The 16657-nt window shown below is 52.3% G+C and overlaps 1 protein-coding gene across 1 annotated transcript; it reads left to right on the top strand.

Annotated features, from left to right (window-relative positions):
- Positions 1 to 13: 13 nt before the first annotated feature.
- On the top strand, positions 14 to 13684 carry ZC3HC1 (zinc finger C3HC-type containing 1). Its single transcript, XM_054399589.1, has 10 exons — positions 14 to 135; positions 1399 to 1510; positions 1891 to 2041; positions 4569 to 4652; positions 5180 to 5307; positions 7453 to 7610; positions 8977 to 9202; positions 11013 to 11219; positions 11407 to 11616; positions 13347 to 13684. Exons 1-10 carry the CDS (start codon positions 14 to 16, stop codon positions 13413 to 13415), a joined length of 1467 nt encoding a protein of 488 aa, XP_054255564.1. The 3' UTR covers positions 13416 to 13684.
- The last annotated feature ends 2973 nt before the right edge of the window (positions 13685 to 16657 follow it).

Below are 16657 nucleotides of genomic sequence, written 5' to 3'. Positions count from 1 at the left end.
CTGAGGGACCAAGATGGCGGCGCCCAGCGCCAGGGGGGCCGGGGGGGGCCGGGGAAAGCCTCCCGCCGTCACCCCCCAGCAGATCCGCGACCTCATCGACGGCGGCATCGCCCCCGAAGGAGCTGGCCCTGATGGGTGAGGGGAAGCGGCGAGGCCTCGCTGGCACCGGGCCTGAGAGGGGTTGGAGGGCGGCACGGCCGTGTGGCACCGACGGGGGGCGGGGGGGAAGGCTGGGGAGCCCTCGAGGTTATCGGGGAGGGCTGGGAGGCCTGAGGGGTCCTGGGAGACGATCAGAGTCGTCGAGGAGTGCTGGAGGGCACTGGTAATTGTTGGGAGTTATTATGGGAGAGGGAGCTGGGGTCTGCTGGGAGGGATTGGGAAGCACGGGGCGAGGGAGCACTGGAAAGTGGAAGGCCCTGGGAGGTGATGCTGGCGGCACAAAGGGACCCGGGGAGGTGGTGCTGGTGGGATTAGTATGCACTGGGAGGATTGATGAGACTAAGAAGTCCTAGGTGGACTGGAGAGACTAAGGGAGTGGGAGGCAATACTGGTGGTACTTGGGGTACTAGAGGGACTGAGAGGCACTGGGAGGCAATACTGGGAGTACTGGAGGGACTGCGAGGCACGGGGAGGCAGTAGTGAAAACTGGGAGGCAGTAGTGGGCAGTGGGAGGCATGGGTGTGCCCTGGGAACGTTACTGGGAGGGCAGGGGACAGGTAAGTGACCTGCAGAGTTTTGGCAGCCCTGCAGCCCGAGCCAGCTGAGCTGGCCACCTATTGGGGCTGTGACCCAAAAACTGTAGGGTCACAGTCTGGGGGGACACTTGAGAGTCACAGGAGCTGCTGCTGGCACTGGAGAGTCTGGAGTGCACTGGATAGCTGAGATTTGGGAGTATCTCGCTAAAGCCAAGCAACTGCCTCCCTCAGAAGCATGGTTCACCCAACTATACCTGAATTTTGGCCCGTGGAGGGGTGTTGGAGAGAGCAAAGGGCAGTGCTTGCCATGGGGCTGGTGTTCCCAGCCTGTGGCGCCCACGTTTCAGCCATGGATGCTAACACTGGAAGCTTGGAAGCATTCCCAACTTCCAGGACATGTCCCAATCATCGATCTGCATTTGATGGGCTCAAAAATCCCAGTTCCTGTCTCCTACTGTTCACATCACACCCCATCTGCAGCTGCTGTCACTCATCATGAAATGTTTACTGCTCAGCTTTACTTGTTGTATTAATGTATTAGTTGTTTTATTGGTGAGGGAATTAAATGTTGGGAGTTAGGGGCTGTGGAGAAGGGGTTGTTGTAAGAAGAAACTTGAAGGATGAGAGAGTAGGAAGCATTTTGTGCGTTTTTATTACTGAAATCTCTCCAGAACTTTGCTTGCTGACCTGCTGTTTCTTTTAGGAAGGACACATCCAACTGGTCAGAGTCAGCTAATGGAGCTTCTCGAATGGATGCTTTTGCCTTGGAGTCTGCCAGCAAGGAGGCCTATTTCAGCAGGGTAGAAACATTCACCATATCCTTTCTGACATGGAGCTTCCAGCCATCCTCCACCCTGCTTTACTGTCATTGTCCCTGTGTCCCCGAGAAGGCTCCACCTTCTCTGAAGCTTTTCTTTTTTGACCAAATGAACCCTGGCCAAAGCTTTTGACTTTTTAACCTGTAGAATCCTAGAATGGCTTAGGTTGGAATGGACCTTAAAGGTCTAGTTCCAACCTCCCTACATGCACAGGGACACCTCCCCACTGCACTATCCTCATCCAACCTGGCCTCGAACACCTTCAGGGAAGAGACATCCACGACCTCCCTGGGCAATCTGTCCCAGTGTCTCACCACCCTCACTATAAAGAATTTCTTCCTAGTAATTTCTTGGGGTTTAGCCTTAACCATGAGCACCCTCTGAAGTGGGCAGGCAAACCCCACGAGCTGTCTCCCCTGGTTTGTGCCAAGTATGGCTGGATCAACGTGGAGTGTGACATGCTGAAGTGCTCCAGCTGCCAGGCCTTCCTCTGCATGAGCCTGCAGCTCGCCTTTGACGTCAACAAATGTACGTATGCTGGGGTACAAGGGGTGAGCTGTAAAGGCTGGGGGTAGAGTTGCTTCAAAATGACCTCATAGTCTTCTCCTGGGAGGTGCTGGGTATTGGATGGCTTTGGAAATAAAGCCATGAGTTGAATAAACTTCCTTTAGTTTGTGACAACATGGTAGAACTTCCAGCTTGTGCTGTCAGAGATGGGTTGGAATGGAATTGTTCCATCAGGAAGGATCTAGGATCACCTGGTCCAACCTTAAATCGTTGTCTAAATGGCTCTTAAACACAGTCAGGGCTGGGACACTGACCACCTCTCTAGGAAGTTTGTCCCAGTGTGCAACCATCCTCTTAGTAAAGAAATGCTTCCTAGTGTCCAATCTACACCTCCCCTGAAGTGGCTCTGGGCTATTTCCACACATCACAGGATCCCAAGGAGAAGAGCTCAGCACCTCCCTTTCCCCTTTTGGGGAGATGTAGAGAGCAATGAAGTTGTCCCTCATCCTCCATTCCAAACTAGACGAGTGCAGAGTCCTTGGCTGCTCCTCGCAGGACATTCCTTTCAGCTTTTCCTTCAGCTTCTTTGCTCTTCTCTGGATGCATTCAAGTACCTTCACATCATTTTTTAATATCTTGTTTCATGACTGCTCCTGGGGTTGTTGAGCCTGGAGAAAAGAAGGCTGAGAGACCTTCTGGCTCTCTCCAACTCCCAGGAAGGAGATTGGAGCCAGGTGGGTCTCTTGACCCAAGGAACAAGTGATAGGACAAGAGGAAATGGCCTCAAGTTGCACCAGGGGAGGTTTAGGTTGGACATGAGAAGAAATTTCACTTAAAGGGTTATCAAAGACTGGAACAGGCTGCCCAGGAAGGTGGTGGAGTCCCCATCCCTTGTGGTGTTTCAGAGCTGTGTAGATGTAGTGCTGAGGGACGTGGTTTAGCACCAGCCTTGGTAGAGTTAGAGAATGGTTGGACCTGATGATCTTAAAGGTCTTTTCCAGCCTAAATGATTCTGTAAGTCCAACCAAGTCTGGCAAATGCAGCATGGACTGGGAAGCTGCCTGAGCATTTTTGGGTCACTCTGGGTATTGACATCTGCTGTTTGTTCAGATTATCTCTTTTAAATAAACCTTGGCCTAATTATTCTGTTGGGAATTTCACTGTTTTAGGAAAACCTGAAATAATCAAATGTTGGAAGAAAGGCTTGAAAAATATATTGGGGAGGGAAAAAATGAATGATTTGGTTCTGAAAGATGTGAGTAAGGTAAATTAGGTGTCAAATCTTTGTGGAAACTGCATTTCCAGTTGTGGCTCTGATTTGGCTCCTGCAGCTAGGGTGGAGGGGTCAGGAGAGTTAACTAGGAACTGGCAGCAGCCCAGGAGGTAAAACTGGCAGGAGCAAGTGGTTCCTGAGCTGGTGGCTGGGTTGAGCTGTGCCTCTGCTGTGAGGTTACCCTGTTCCATGGTGGCTGTGCCTGAGATTATGAAGGGATTTTGGCTGCAGGGAGCTGGAAGTGCTTTGGTGACACTGATATTATCATGGAATCATAACATGCTAGGGGTTAGAAGGGACCTCTGGAGACTGAGTCCAACACTTCTTGCCAAATCAGGATCACCTGGGGCAGGTCACACAGGAAGGAGACTCCACAACCTCTCTGGGCAACCTGCTGCAGGGCTCCCTCACCCTTACAGTAAAGAAGTTCCTCCTCATGTTCAGGTGGAACCTCCTGTGTTCCAGTTTGTGTCCATTGCCCCTTGTCCTACCACAGGACACCACTGAAAAGAGACTGGCACCTTCTTGACACCCACCCTTCAGCTATCTGTAAACATGACCAAGATCTCCTCTCAGCCTTCTCTTACCTAGGCTAAACAGCCCCAAGTCTCTCAGCCTTTCCTCATCAGATGCTCCAGTCCCTTCATCATCCTCATAGCCCTCCTTGGACACTCTCCAGTATATCCCAGTCTCTCCTTAACTGGAGAGCCCAGAACTGGACACAATGCTCCAGATGTGGTTTCACCAGGGCAGAGTAGAGGAGGAGAGCCTCCCTTGACCTGCTGGTCACACTCTTCTTCATGCTCCCCAGGATACCATTGGCTTTCTTAGCCACCAGCGCACATTGCTGTCCCATGGAGAACTTATTGTCCACCAGGACTCCAAGGTTCTTCTCCAGGGAGCTGCTTTCCTGCAGGTTAACCTCTCAGCTGTGCTGGTGCCTGGTGGTGGTCTTCACTAGATATATTGTGGAGGTAACCCTGTTGAGCTAACCTGCCTTGGCTGCTGCAGGAGCTGCCACTCTGTGGTTGCCTGCAGGGAAGCTGGAGGTTCAGCAGCTCCTTTTGGTGGGGAAGGAGATGAGTGTGAAGTGAGAGCTTCAGGCTCTGCAACCTACAGCTTCAGATGGGATCTGTCACCTAAGCTGTGCTGAATGGGAGGAGCAGGGCAGCTCTCGTAGCCTGGTGCTGCCTTCTCCTGGTTTGGTTTTCCCAGCTGTTCCTGGGGGAGGAGGTGGCTCTGCAGGGCAGTAGAAGCAGGAGCTTTGCCTTGCAGATAAGGAGCGCTGCCTGGAGCTGAAGAAGGCCTTGTGCACTGCTCATGAGAAGTTCTGCTTCTGGCCGGACAGCCCCTGCCCAGGTTGGTGTCTCCAAGCTAGTGTCCACATCCAGCTTTATCCCCTTTTTATGCCTCCCTTTTTTGTCCCTGCTCTTGTCTCCTGTTGTAGGAATTGTGGTTCCTCATCAAGTTATCAAAGCAAGCAGTACCATCAGGCTCCTTTTTCCATGTGGGGACAGTGAAACCTGTGGTGGGAAAGCAACGTCTCTTGAACAACAACTTTACTCTAGGCTGGGCTGTACCCAACCTCTTCACCTTTTTGTGTCTCCAGGGCTGTTAAAGTGCTTTTTGGGTTGTAATGGGTGGAGGGAGCAGGGAAGACTGGATGCCATGGGATACTCCAAGGGTGACAGATCTCATCTAACAAGCTGTGCTGCGTGGGGATGGGTGGTTGCAAAGGAAAAAAGGTTGTGCTCAGCTTCTCTTTTGAACCCAGGAGATTGTTATGGGGAGAATTTGGCTGAATTCATCTCTTTTGCCTGGTGGGATAAGGAGGGGGTGGTAAGCTTGGTGGCACAGCTCAGCCCTCCCATATTTGCCATCACCAGATCGTTTTGCCATGGTGCTGGTGGATGAACCCAGAGCCCTTCTCCAGGACTTCCTGGACCGCTTTCAGAGCCTGTGTCAGCTGGAGCTGCAGCTGCCCTCCCTCAGACCAGAAGACATGAAAAACATGGTGAGTTCCTGGCTGCCCCTAAGACCTTGAAGAGTTCAAGCCCCCAGTGACGAGGCCAGGCATGACTGGGCTGTGCAGACACTGACCAAAACAGTTGTAAGATCCAAACTGGAGGCTCCAGCTTTCCAAGTAGGCAAAGCTCAGCCCTGGCTCTCTCCTCAGACACTCACTGCGTGATGATTTCACCTCCTGTTTCTGGAAGCACATAAAAGGGAGTTTGGAAAGGCTCATCTGCAGTGCAAGCCCTTCAGCAGCAGACACAGCTGACTCATGTCACCATGATGTTGCTGGTAGAAATTGGGCTGCCGTGTCCAGTTCCCACTCTTCATCTATCCCCCTATGCATGGAGCTCTGTGGCACCTGGCAGAGTGATTTAGCACCCTCCAAACTCCTTTAGGAGCTCTCCTTGGCATCTCCCATCTATGTTTGTTACCTCCAAGTGTTCCATGAGATAAAGCAACTGTTGGATCACTGTTTAGCAAGCATCCCACAAGACTGGAGATGTATTAGATGGGACTGGGAATTTAGGGAGCCAAAGGCTGCCCTGGAGTAGAGGTCCAATGAAGGTGAGGGAGCATGGTACAGCAGGGCCTCAGATGTGAGGCAGCTGTGTGATGAGGCTCAGCAGGCAGGAGGGAGGAGCAAGGAGCTACAGCACAAGAGGCTGGAGTGTAGCCACAGCCAGGGGCAAATTTGGAATGGTGTCCTCACAGGGACCTGGCCAGGCCCCTCTCTACTCCAGCCAAATCTGCCATTTTGGGCACTTCCTTACCAGTAAACAGATGGCTCTGGGCAGTGAGTAGCCTTGTGTGAGCTGAGGACCTCTTCATCCATCCAGAGGTGTTTTGTGGTTGCCACCATGAGCTGTGAAACTCAGCAAGCCCCCCCTGACAAGAGACAGCAGAAAGCTGATGGGTGTTGTCCCACTGTCCTCACATGTGCTCAGGGCAGCAAATGCTGCTTGAAACAAGTCCACACTATGGGGGCAGTCTCATGGGTACAAAGCAGGAGGGCATCATCCCTCTGTGTGGCTTTTGGATGTTAACCAGAGTAGAATCATTGAATTGTTTTGTTGGAAAAGACCTTTAAGATCAAGTCCAGTTTTTAACTGAGCATGACCAGGTCACCACTAAACCATGTCCCTCAGCACCACATCTCCACAGCTTTGAAAGCCCTGCAGAGATGGTGACTCCACCACCTCCCTGGGCAGCCTGTTCCAGGCCCTAACATCTCTTTTTGGGAAGAAATTGTTCCTTGTGTCTAAGCTAAACCCTCCCTGGGACAACCTGAGGTCACATCGTCTCCTCTCATCACTTCTGTGGGAGAGGAGAGCAACCCCTACCTGGCTGCAGCCTCCTTTCAGGGAGTTGTAGAGAGCCAGAAGGTCTCTCCTCAGCCTCCTTTTCTCCAGGCTGAACAACCCCACTTCCCTCAGCTGCTCCTCACACGACCTGTTCTCCAGACCCTTTGCCATCTTTGCTGCCCTTCTCTGGACTCACTTCAGCCCTTCAATGTCCTACTTGGAGTGAGAGGCCCAAAACTGAATCCAGGATTTGAAGTGCAGCCTCACCAGTGCCTGTGTTCAGGGGGATAATCCCTGTCCTGGTCCTGCTGTCACACTCTTGCTGATCCAAGCCAGGGTGCTGGTGGCCTTCATGGCCACCTGGGCACACTCTGGCTCATCTTCAGCTGCTGCTGACCAGCACCCCCAGGTCCTTTTCCACTGGGCAGTTTCCAACCACTCTGCCCCCAGCCTGGAGCGTTCCTGGGGTGGTTGTGACCCAAGTGCAGGACCCAGCTCTTGGCCTTGTTGAGCCTCACTGCATTCACCTCTGCCCAGCCAGCCAGCCTGGCCAGATCCCTCTGCAGGGCCTTCCTACCTTCCAGCAGATCAACACTCCCACCTAGGTTAGTGCTGTCTGCAAACTGACTGTGGGTGCCTTGATCTCCTCATCTAGATTATTGATAAAGACTTCAAAGGTTTGAAAGAGACCAATACACCCAAAGCATTGCATTCTGAGGGTGCTGGCTCATCCCCTTTGCCCTTTTGGTCAGTCAAAATGGGACTGTTCTCCATGTAGGATATGGTTTGTGAGTAGAAGTGTGTTCTGACTGCCAGTTCTGCCACCTTTCTCTGCCCCACAGGCCTTGACAGAGGAGAGGATCACTCTGCTCCTCCAGTTAATTGGGGAGGAACTAAAGCACAAAAGAGAGGAAGAGAAACCACCCATCAAGTCTGCCACAGATATCCTGCAAGTGCATGTTCCTGCCTGTATCCTGGCTCTGTGTGGCTGGACTTGCAGGTGAGTGGTGGTGAAAGACTGATACTGAAGTGTCTGTCCTGCTTGTGGTTACTGCTGAAACCTCTCAGAGGCTGGAGGAATCCCAGCGTGGTTGCTGTGGTTGGAAAGGACCTCTGCAGATCATCCAGTCCAACTCCTCTGCTGAAGCAGGGGCACCCACAGCAGGTTGCCAGGATCACAATGGTCAGGTGGGGTTGGAGTCCTCCAGAGAAGGACTCCACAATCTCTCTGGGCAGCCTGTTCCAGGGTCCAGCACCCAGTAACAGATCCTCACCAGCACTTCCATTGCTGGACAGGTCTGAAGGAAAGGAAGAAAGGTTCACATCCTGAAGGTGAAACAACCTCTTACAGTCCAGGCTGGAAAAGGGATGAGGGAGAGTGGAGCTACTGTGGTGCCTGGGCAGCTCTGGAGCTGAGAATGGGGACACTCCTGGCTGATGCCCTGTAACTGAGTGTGCTTCTACTTCATGGGAAGCCAGGAAAGACCTAGACCTGTTAGAATGAGTCCAGAGGAGGCCACAGCAGTGATGGAAGGGATGGAGGCCCTCTGCTGTGAGGACAGGCTGAAAGAATTAGGGTTGTTCAGCCTGGAGAAGAGAAGGCTCCAGGGAGGCTTACTGGTAGCTTTTCAGGACTTGAAGGGGCAAGAAGAAAGCTGGGGACCAACTTTGGAGCAGGGCCTGTTGTGACAGGGCAAGGGGTGATGGTTTGAAACTCAAACTAAACTAGAGAGAATTTTTTTTTTTTCTACTGAGGGTATCGAGACCCTGTTGCAGGTTGCCCAGAGAGGTGGTAGATGCCCCCAGCCCTGGGACCATCCCAGGTCAGGTGGTTTGGGGCTCTGAGCAACCTGCTCCAGTTGCACATGTCCCTGCTGACTGCAGGTGGGGGTTGGACCAGATGACCTTGAAAGGTCCCTTCCTGCTGTAAACCATCCTGAGATTCTGTGTAACCAAGCCAGTTTAAATCAGTGCTGTGGATCATAGAATCACTAAGGTTGGACAGATCTCTAAGATCATGGATGGGTTTTAATCACAGAATTATTTAGGTTGGAGACCTTTTAAGCTCATCCAGTCCAACTGTTAACCCAACACTGCCAGGTCTCCACTAAAACATGGCTCTTCAAAGAGCAACCAAGGTTCATAATGCACTCGTTTTGCTTCTTAGCACATAGGGCTACAAACCCAGTAGGTCTCCCTCAGCCCAGGGCTGCTGGCATCTTGAAAGGTGCTGGCTCAGGTACCTGCAGCTGAGGCCATTCCTGTGCTGTGCCAAACACCTGCAACTCTTCTGAAAGCTCCACTTCTGGAGAAGGGCCCAGGCTCATCCCTGACCTCTCTCTCATGCCTCAATTCTGTCCCTGCAGTGCTCCATCTGGGTCCCTGCACCTCTCAGTCATCACCTGCTCCCGCTGCATGAGGAAGGTGGGACTTTGGGGCTTCCACCAGCTGGAATCTGCAGGGCAGGAGCTGGACTCCTGTAGCCCAAGCAACACATCACCAACTTCCACCGAGCGCTTCCTGCTCCTGCCCACATCTCCAAGGAGAATGCTCACACGGAGCCAAGATGTGCTTCCTCCAGGCTCTGAGCAGGTATGGCCCAGCACAGCCAGCTTGGTGTCTGGGGTGATAGAGGGGCACCAAAGAGTCAAGATTGATTTAGTTTACATGTCTGTTGCCTTATGATACCTCTTCCAAGGTAAAATGGGTTTGGTTGGAAAAGACCTCCAAGATCTTCATCCAGCCCTGATCATTTGTCTTCCTTTCATGTTTCTCATTGTTTACACGGTCCTGTGTCTCATTGGAGAACACCCACCTCTGGCACTGCACTTGGCTCGTGCTCTGCATCAAATCTGAGCAAGCTCAGAATCACTTCTTGATCACCTCTGACTTCAGTTGCTCTTGACCAACAAGAACATTGCTGTTTAGAAGACCAATTTTAGATTGGTCATCTTGTCTGTTCCATTTCAGGTCTGAGCTTGGATTGTCCTCCTTGCTTCTAGGGAAGAGGGTGGGTAGGCAGAGAGCTTACTCTTGGGAAGGGCTGCTTCTGCCAGTTGTCAGGCTGAAGCTGTAGCATCTCAGATGGGTTCCATGCTCTGCTCCCTCCCACTGCAAATGCCTTTAGCTATGGTCATTTTTTCCTTGTTGTGTCAGACCTGCCTGGGTCCATGTTTAGGCAGCCATGGGATGTCCAAGGTGGAAAGAGCCTTCTTGAGATACAATGTGCCAGGAGGAAAACAGAATCATAAAATCCATTTTGGTTGGAAAAGAGCTTTTAAGATCATTGAGTCCAACCATTAACTCAGCACTGTTGGGTCACCACTAAACCATGGCCCTCAGCACTGCATCTCCATGGCTTTGAAAGCCTTCCACAGATGGGGATTCAAACCACCTCTCTGGGCAGCCTGTTCCAGGCTTTGACAACCCTTCTGGGAAGCAGTTGTTCCTCATGTCCAATATAAACTTCTGCTGGTGCAGCCTGAGGCCATCTCCTGCTGTGCCACCATTTTGGTGCTGTCTTTAGCTGTAGGCAGTATCCAACAGGACTGAGTTGCTCCTGCTTTTGCTCTTATCATTTGCTCTCTCTCCTCTCCTTCCTCAGCCCTTCTGTAGGAGGCCACAAAAGGATCTTTCCAGCCCCATCCTTGGGCGTGTGTAATTCAGGGTGCTCCACATTAGGGGCTGCCTTCACCCATGTCTAAGTAACTTTCATAGAATAGAATTGCAACTTTCATAGAATCAAGAAGGCTGGAAGAGACCTCAAAGATCGAGTCCAACCTGTCACCCTAAACCTCATGACTATCTAAACCATGGCACCAAGTGCCACGTCCAATCCCCTCTTGAACACCTCCAGGGATGGTGACTCCACCACCTCCCTGGGCAGCACATTCCAATGGCCAACCACTCTCTCTGTGAAGAACTTTCTCCTCACCTCCAGCCTAAACCTCCCCTGGTGCAGCTTGAGACTGTGTCCTCTTGTTCTGGTGCTGGTTGCCTGGGAGAAGAGACCAACCCCCTCCTGGCTACAACCTCCCTTGAGGTAGTTGTAGACAGCAATGAGGTCACCCCTGAGCCTCCTCTTCTCCAGGCTAAACAGTCCCAGCTTCCTCAGCCTCTCCTCATAGGGCTTGTGCTCAAGGCCTCTCCCCAGCCTCGTTGCCCTTCTCTGGACATGCTCCAGCAATTCAACATCTTTCCTAAACTGAGGGGCCCAGAACTGGACACAGTACTCAAGGTGTGGCCTGATGTGAAGGGAAGGTGCCTGGCTCCTGCTGGGCTGGCTGAGAAGACTTCGTCCTCTTGTTTGAACTGGACAGGGTCCCCTCTGTCTCCTTCAGGCAGAGGACATGCTGGTGACCGAAAGAGCTCCATTAATCCTTTATCCTTTCCCCGCTGGCAGCATGAGAAGAGCCCATCCCCAGCAACCTCTCGCCCACGGGGTTGGGATTCTCCCATCCCCACGGACCGGAGTGAGGCGGAGGTGGCCAGCCCCGCCCTGAGGAGCCGCCCCATCACCCGCAGCATGGGGCAGGGGGAGAACGTGGAGGTGCCCTCCAGTCCTCTGCGCAAGGCCAAGCGGGCACGGCTCTGCTCTTCCAGCAGCTCGGTGAGTCACCACGAGGAGAGCTTGGATGGGGGAGAAGGATCTGGGGCGTGGGTCTCCCTGTCAGTGGTGTCCCCATAGCCAGCTCAGGGCTGGCATTGAGACATAGGGAGGGTGTTACTGTGTCATTGGAGTCTGATTTAAGCCATTACTGTTGGTGTTCTTCACTGTCACCTCCTCCCCTTCCCAGGACTCCTCTTTGAGGAGCTTCTTCAACCCTAGCTCTCAACATCGTGACTGGTGTCCTTGGGTCAACACAGTGGAAGGAGGCGAAGTCCTGGAGGATGCATCAAACCAGATGGAGAAGGAGCTTGAGAAGGCAGAACCAGGCTGGAGAGTAGTGCTGAACACCCTCCTTGCCACCAGAAAGTGTGACAAAGTGCCCGAGACGGAGCCTGTGGTGAGCCTGTGGGATCCCCAGCCTTAAACCCAGACCTCAGCAACGTGCTTGCCTCAGCCTCGCTCTGGGCTCAGAGCCTGTGGGAAGGATTTGGGGTGGATGGGCTTTGTCTGGGCTGCAAGCAAACCCAGCTGGGTGTCAAGGACCGAGCATGTGTCTGCAAAGTCCCAGCTTCTCCCCTACCTGTGCTGGCAGCCTGTAGGCCAGGTCTCACATGTTGCAAGGATGAGTTGTGTGCAGCTCTGCTCGAGGACTGCTATGGATAACAGCCTTTCCCCAGCAGCCCAAGATCCAGTTTCACTTCACACAATCAGAATCATTTGGGTTGGAAGAGACCTTTAAGATCATCAAGTCTAGCCATGATCCCAGCACTGCCAGGTCACCACTAAACCATGTCCCTCAGCACCACATCTACACAGCTTTTAAAGCTCTTCAGGGATGGGGAATTCACCACTGCCCTGGACAGCCTGGGTCAAGCCTTACCAGCCCTCAAAGGAAAGAAATTGTTCCTCATGTCCAACCTAAACATCCCCTGGTACAACCCAAGGCCATTTTCTCTTGTCCTATTGCTTGTTAATTGGGAGAAGAGACCAAACCCACCTGGCTCCAACCTCCTTGCAGGGAGTTGTAGAGAGCCAGAAAGTCCCCCCTCAGTCTGCTTTTCTCCAGGCTGAACAACCCCTGTTCCCTGAGCTGCTCCTCAAAAGACCTGTTCTGCAGACACTTCACCAGCTTCGTTGCCCTTCTCTGGACATGCCTCAGCCCCTCAATGTCCTTTTTGGAGTGGGGGGCCCAAAACTGAACCTAGGATTCAAGGTGTGGCTTTACCAGTGCCCAGTGCATAGGGACAATCCCTGCCCTGCTGGCCACACTATTTTAATGTCCTAATAGAGAGCTCCTGACCCTTTCTACAGACATCCTGTAGCCACCAACCTCAGGCTGTTGGACTGGTGGACTTGCTGAGCCAGAAGAGTGGAACTGAAGCCACAAGCCCCCCTCACTAGCTATGGAGCAGCCAGTACCTACTGGTGTCTCTTTGGGCACCATTATCTTCCTCAGTTTGTCCTTTCAGGGTGCTGTTGTAGTCCCTATTGCAAAATTCTGGTATTATTCAGGTGAAATGTAAACATCCAGATGAATTAAGAAGAAATTTTATTTTAAAAGTTTTTATTCTTGTTTTCATTTTCTTCCTGAAAGGGAATTGGAGCCAGGTTGGGGTGGGTCTCTTCTCTGGCTTACTATGGCTTATTCCTTGGGAGAAGAAATGACCCAAGTTGCACCAGAGGAGATTTAGGTTGGATATTTGGGAGTATTTTCTTCACCAGAAGGGTTGTCAAGGCCTGGCCCAGGCTGCCCATCGCAGTGGTGGAGTCCCTATCCCTGAAGGGATTTCAGAGTCATGTAGATGTGGTGCTGAGGGCCATGGTTTAGTGGTGGTCTGGTAGTGCTGGGTTGGACTTGATGATCTTAAAGGTTTCTTCCAAGGAAAATGATTTCTGTGATTGAGTTGGAGTCCTGTCCTGCTTCTTGCTTGCAGTCACCTCACTCTTCTTTGGTTCTTGAAAATAAGGCTGATGGAGAGGAGCAAATTGGTGTCCAGTTAGGATATTTTCGTGGGTTTTCTTTGCTGCAGTTTCTCCTTGGGTGCTTTGTGAGCAGGTCATTGGTGCTCAAAGGTGCTGTTGCAGTGCTTTAACTTCTGGTTGTGCCTTTGCTCTCCTCTCTCGCAGAGCCTCTCGGTGAAGTCCTGCAAGGTGTTCCGCATTTTCCGGCAGTGGGAGAGCATGAATTCCTCCTGACCAGGCTGCTGCCTCCAGGAACTGCTGCCTGGCTTGTGGCATGGGGCATCCTGCTGGTCTGGTAGAGATCTGTTTCTTCTGCAGCAGCTCCATGCCCTGGGAAGGGGATGCTGAGGAGGTTCTATACCCCCTGCCCCCCAGCAGCTGCTGGGACCTCCCTTTTTCCTCATCTGCCTTCCTTCAACCCCCTGCCTTCATAAATTGCTGCTCTAGCCCTTGGCCCTGTCCTGGAGCTGAGATGTGCTGCTGGTGCACAGGGCCAGTGAGGAGATGTGGTTACCTCACAAGGGTGACCATCCTGTCCAGCTGTGACCCTTCACCAGCAGCACAAGGGAAGTGATGCCAGGGGGAAATAAACATTTAATTTCTTTTTTTTTTTTTGTTTGTTTGTTTTCCCTTGCCACTGTTGCAGTGCTTCTTGTTTGGGTGGGATGAGCTCTGGACTTTGCATTTGACTCCTATATCCCTTGGGATGCTCTTCCTTGTGAGATCAGTGTCTGGCTGCCTTCCTTTCTTTCTTCCCACTCCTCATTTTGCAGTCTCTTCTGTCTGATGCCATTGATCTTTTTGCCATTGTCTCAGCCCCTTCTACACACAGAGGTGCCCCTGGTCTTGTTCCCTGGTGCTTGCCACTGTTGAACTGGAGGCTGATAGCCTCACTGGGGTGGGATTCATCCCAAAAATCATCCAGGCTGGGGTGCTGCCAAACCCTAGGAGAAGATGGGTTAGGCCTTCCTACAAGGCTGGGTGTTGGGGAGCTACTGGTCTCTGTGGAAGCAGCTAAGAACTGAGACCCTGATCTGCCATCTCCACCCTTGAGAACCTTGGGAAAAGGACTTTGGAAGTTGGATCTCCTCACCCCACATATGTGTGGGTGAAGACACAAGGATATGTCATTCCTTAGGTTTTTTCAGAGCAAAGGAATCTCCTTTGGAGGAGGAGCTTCTGCCTTGGTTCCCCCAGTTCTGTGGTTTCTTCTGCATCTTGCCCCGTCCTCTTTGGGTGTTTTCTGGTTACCTCAAGCCTGGGAGGACAGCAGTTGCTTTGGTCAGGGCTGATCCCTGCTCTCCCCAAACCCCAAAATTTGTGGGTATACCTCCAGGGGCTTTTCCTGAGAGATACCCTTTAACTGCTGGCTTTCTTCCATGGGTCCTGGGAAATGGCAGGAGTGTGGGTGGGTCACCTTCCTTCCCTCAGGGTCGCATTTGTGTGGCCCTAATAAGGAGCTGCTTCACTCCATGGCCATGCTGGGCTGGAAGTTGGGTTAGAAATGGGATGTCACCCCCACCAAGCACCCCCTCACTAGGGTGAGGATGGGCTGGCCAGGGGCTGGGTTCTGCAGTGGGACAGGGAGGAGATCCTTCCCCAGCAGCCCGACTCTCAGATCCCCTTGTCCCCAACAGCCCACCATGGTTTTCCCTGGCTTTCACTCTCTGTCTCACATAGTTCACCCTACTCCTTAGAGCTTCCCTTTTCCCCATGGTTCCCCTTTTCAAATGATTCCCCATATTCCCTACCTCTCCCATGGCTTCTGACACCTCCATTGTCCTCATGGTGGTCAGGGAACCACCCTACAAACCATGAGGTGCACTTCTGCTGGGGTAAGATCATATCCCTGTGCCAGGGTGAGCAAGGACAGCCACCACCCCTGCCCATTCAGCCCAATTTTCAGACCTGGGAGGACTAAGAGGACTCCCCAGACTTTCTGTGAACCCATACATGGGGTGGCTGTGTGCTGCAAGAGTGGCCTTGAGGTACCCAAAAAGGGACAAGATGTTATTGTGTCCTCATCACCCTGAAATTATCCCCATTGTAGAACTCTGCTTTTACACAGAAGAAAGCCAGAGATCTAAAGAAATTAAGAGAAAACCCTGATTTTATTTTTTTTCCCCCTCTCCTCCCAGTTGCCTGGAACTGGTCAGGGAGGGGAAATGGGGGGACCCTCTACCCCAACCTCTTCCATGCTCTGCCCAAATGTAACCACATTCTCCTTTGCTTCCTCCACATTCCCTCACCCAAGGTGTGGGATCCAAGCACCTTCAGCTTGTTGCCTCCTGCCCCAGCCCAACATGGGGCTGGAGGGGAGTGTTGGGACTTTAAGTGGAGGAAGTGGCCCCACAAACACACTTGTGAGGTTCCTTCTTTACTTGGACTATTTTGAGGTTCCTCAGCTGTGTTTCCTCCCCATGTGAGGAGGAAGTGATGGGGTAAATTTTGGGGGTGATGCCAAGGTCGGGAATGTGGGATGTCCACTCTGGGTGTGGATTTGGCATGCCAGCTTGAGGAGATGCTGTTGTGACACCCATTAGTGTCATTGTCACACATCCTGCTGTCACCTCCAGGGTGACACCTGCAGGTGCCTCCTGCATCCAGTTGGGTAAAATGAGGCACTGGGAAATGCTTTGCCAGTCTCACACCAGGAAGCCAGCATGGTGACTCATGCTGTGATCATCTGCTGCTACCTTGGTTTGTGATGTTGGGGTGTTTGGCTTCAATGGCTTCCTCCAAGGTGACACTGGCTGCTCCACCTTGATGTTGGCAGATCACGCCAGGCTAGGTGGGATTCTTGATCTGCTCAGAGATAGGAAGGCTCTGCATATGGATCTGGGCAGGTTGGATGGATGGGCCAAGGTCAATAGGATGAAGTTCAAAAAGCCCAAGTGTTGTGTCCTGCACTTGGGTCACGACAACCCAATTAATATTCCAAGCTTGAGACAGTGGCTGGAAACTGTCCAGCAGGAAAGGACCTGAGGGGTTGGTCAGCAGTGCCTGAACATGAGCCAGTGTGTGGCCAAGAAGGCCACCAGAATCCTGGCTTGCATCAGCAATAATGTGGCCAGCAGGCCTGAGGCAAGGAGTGTCCCCTCTGGACTGGGCACGGGTGAGGCCACACCTTGAATCCTGGGTGCAGTTTTGGGTCCCTCACCGCAAAAAGGACATTGAAATGATGGAGCATGTCCAGAGAAGGGCAATAAAGCTGGCAAAGGGTGTGGAGAACAAGTCTGGTGAGGAGCAGCTGAGGGACCTGGGCTAAGTGTGCTGAGCTTGGAGAGGAGGTGGCTAGGGGGAGACCTTGTTGCTCTCTGCAAGTCCCTGTAAAGAGGCTGTAGCCAGGTTGGGGTTTGTCTCCTCTCCCAAAGAACAAGTGACAGGATAAGAGGAAATGTCCTCAAGTTGTCCCAGGGGCGATTTAGGTTGGACATGAGGAACAATTTCTTCCTCTTGAGTGTTGTGAAGTGCTG

This window comes from Indicator indicator, chromosome 3 (assembly GCF_027791375.1).
Source record: "Indicator indicator isolate 239-I01 chromosome 3, UM_Iind_1.1, whole genome shotgun sequence".
In the NCBI taxonomy this organism is placed as follows: Eukaryota; Metazoa; Chordata; class Aves; order Piciformes; family Indicatoridae; genus Indicator; species Indicator indicator.
The sequence above is the reverse complement of the archived record's forward strand: the minus strand, read 5'-3'. Positions and strand labels throughout refer to the sequence as shown.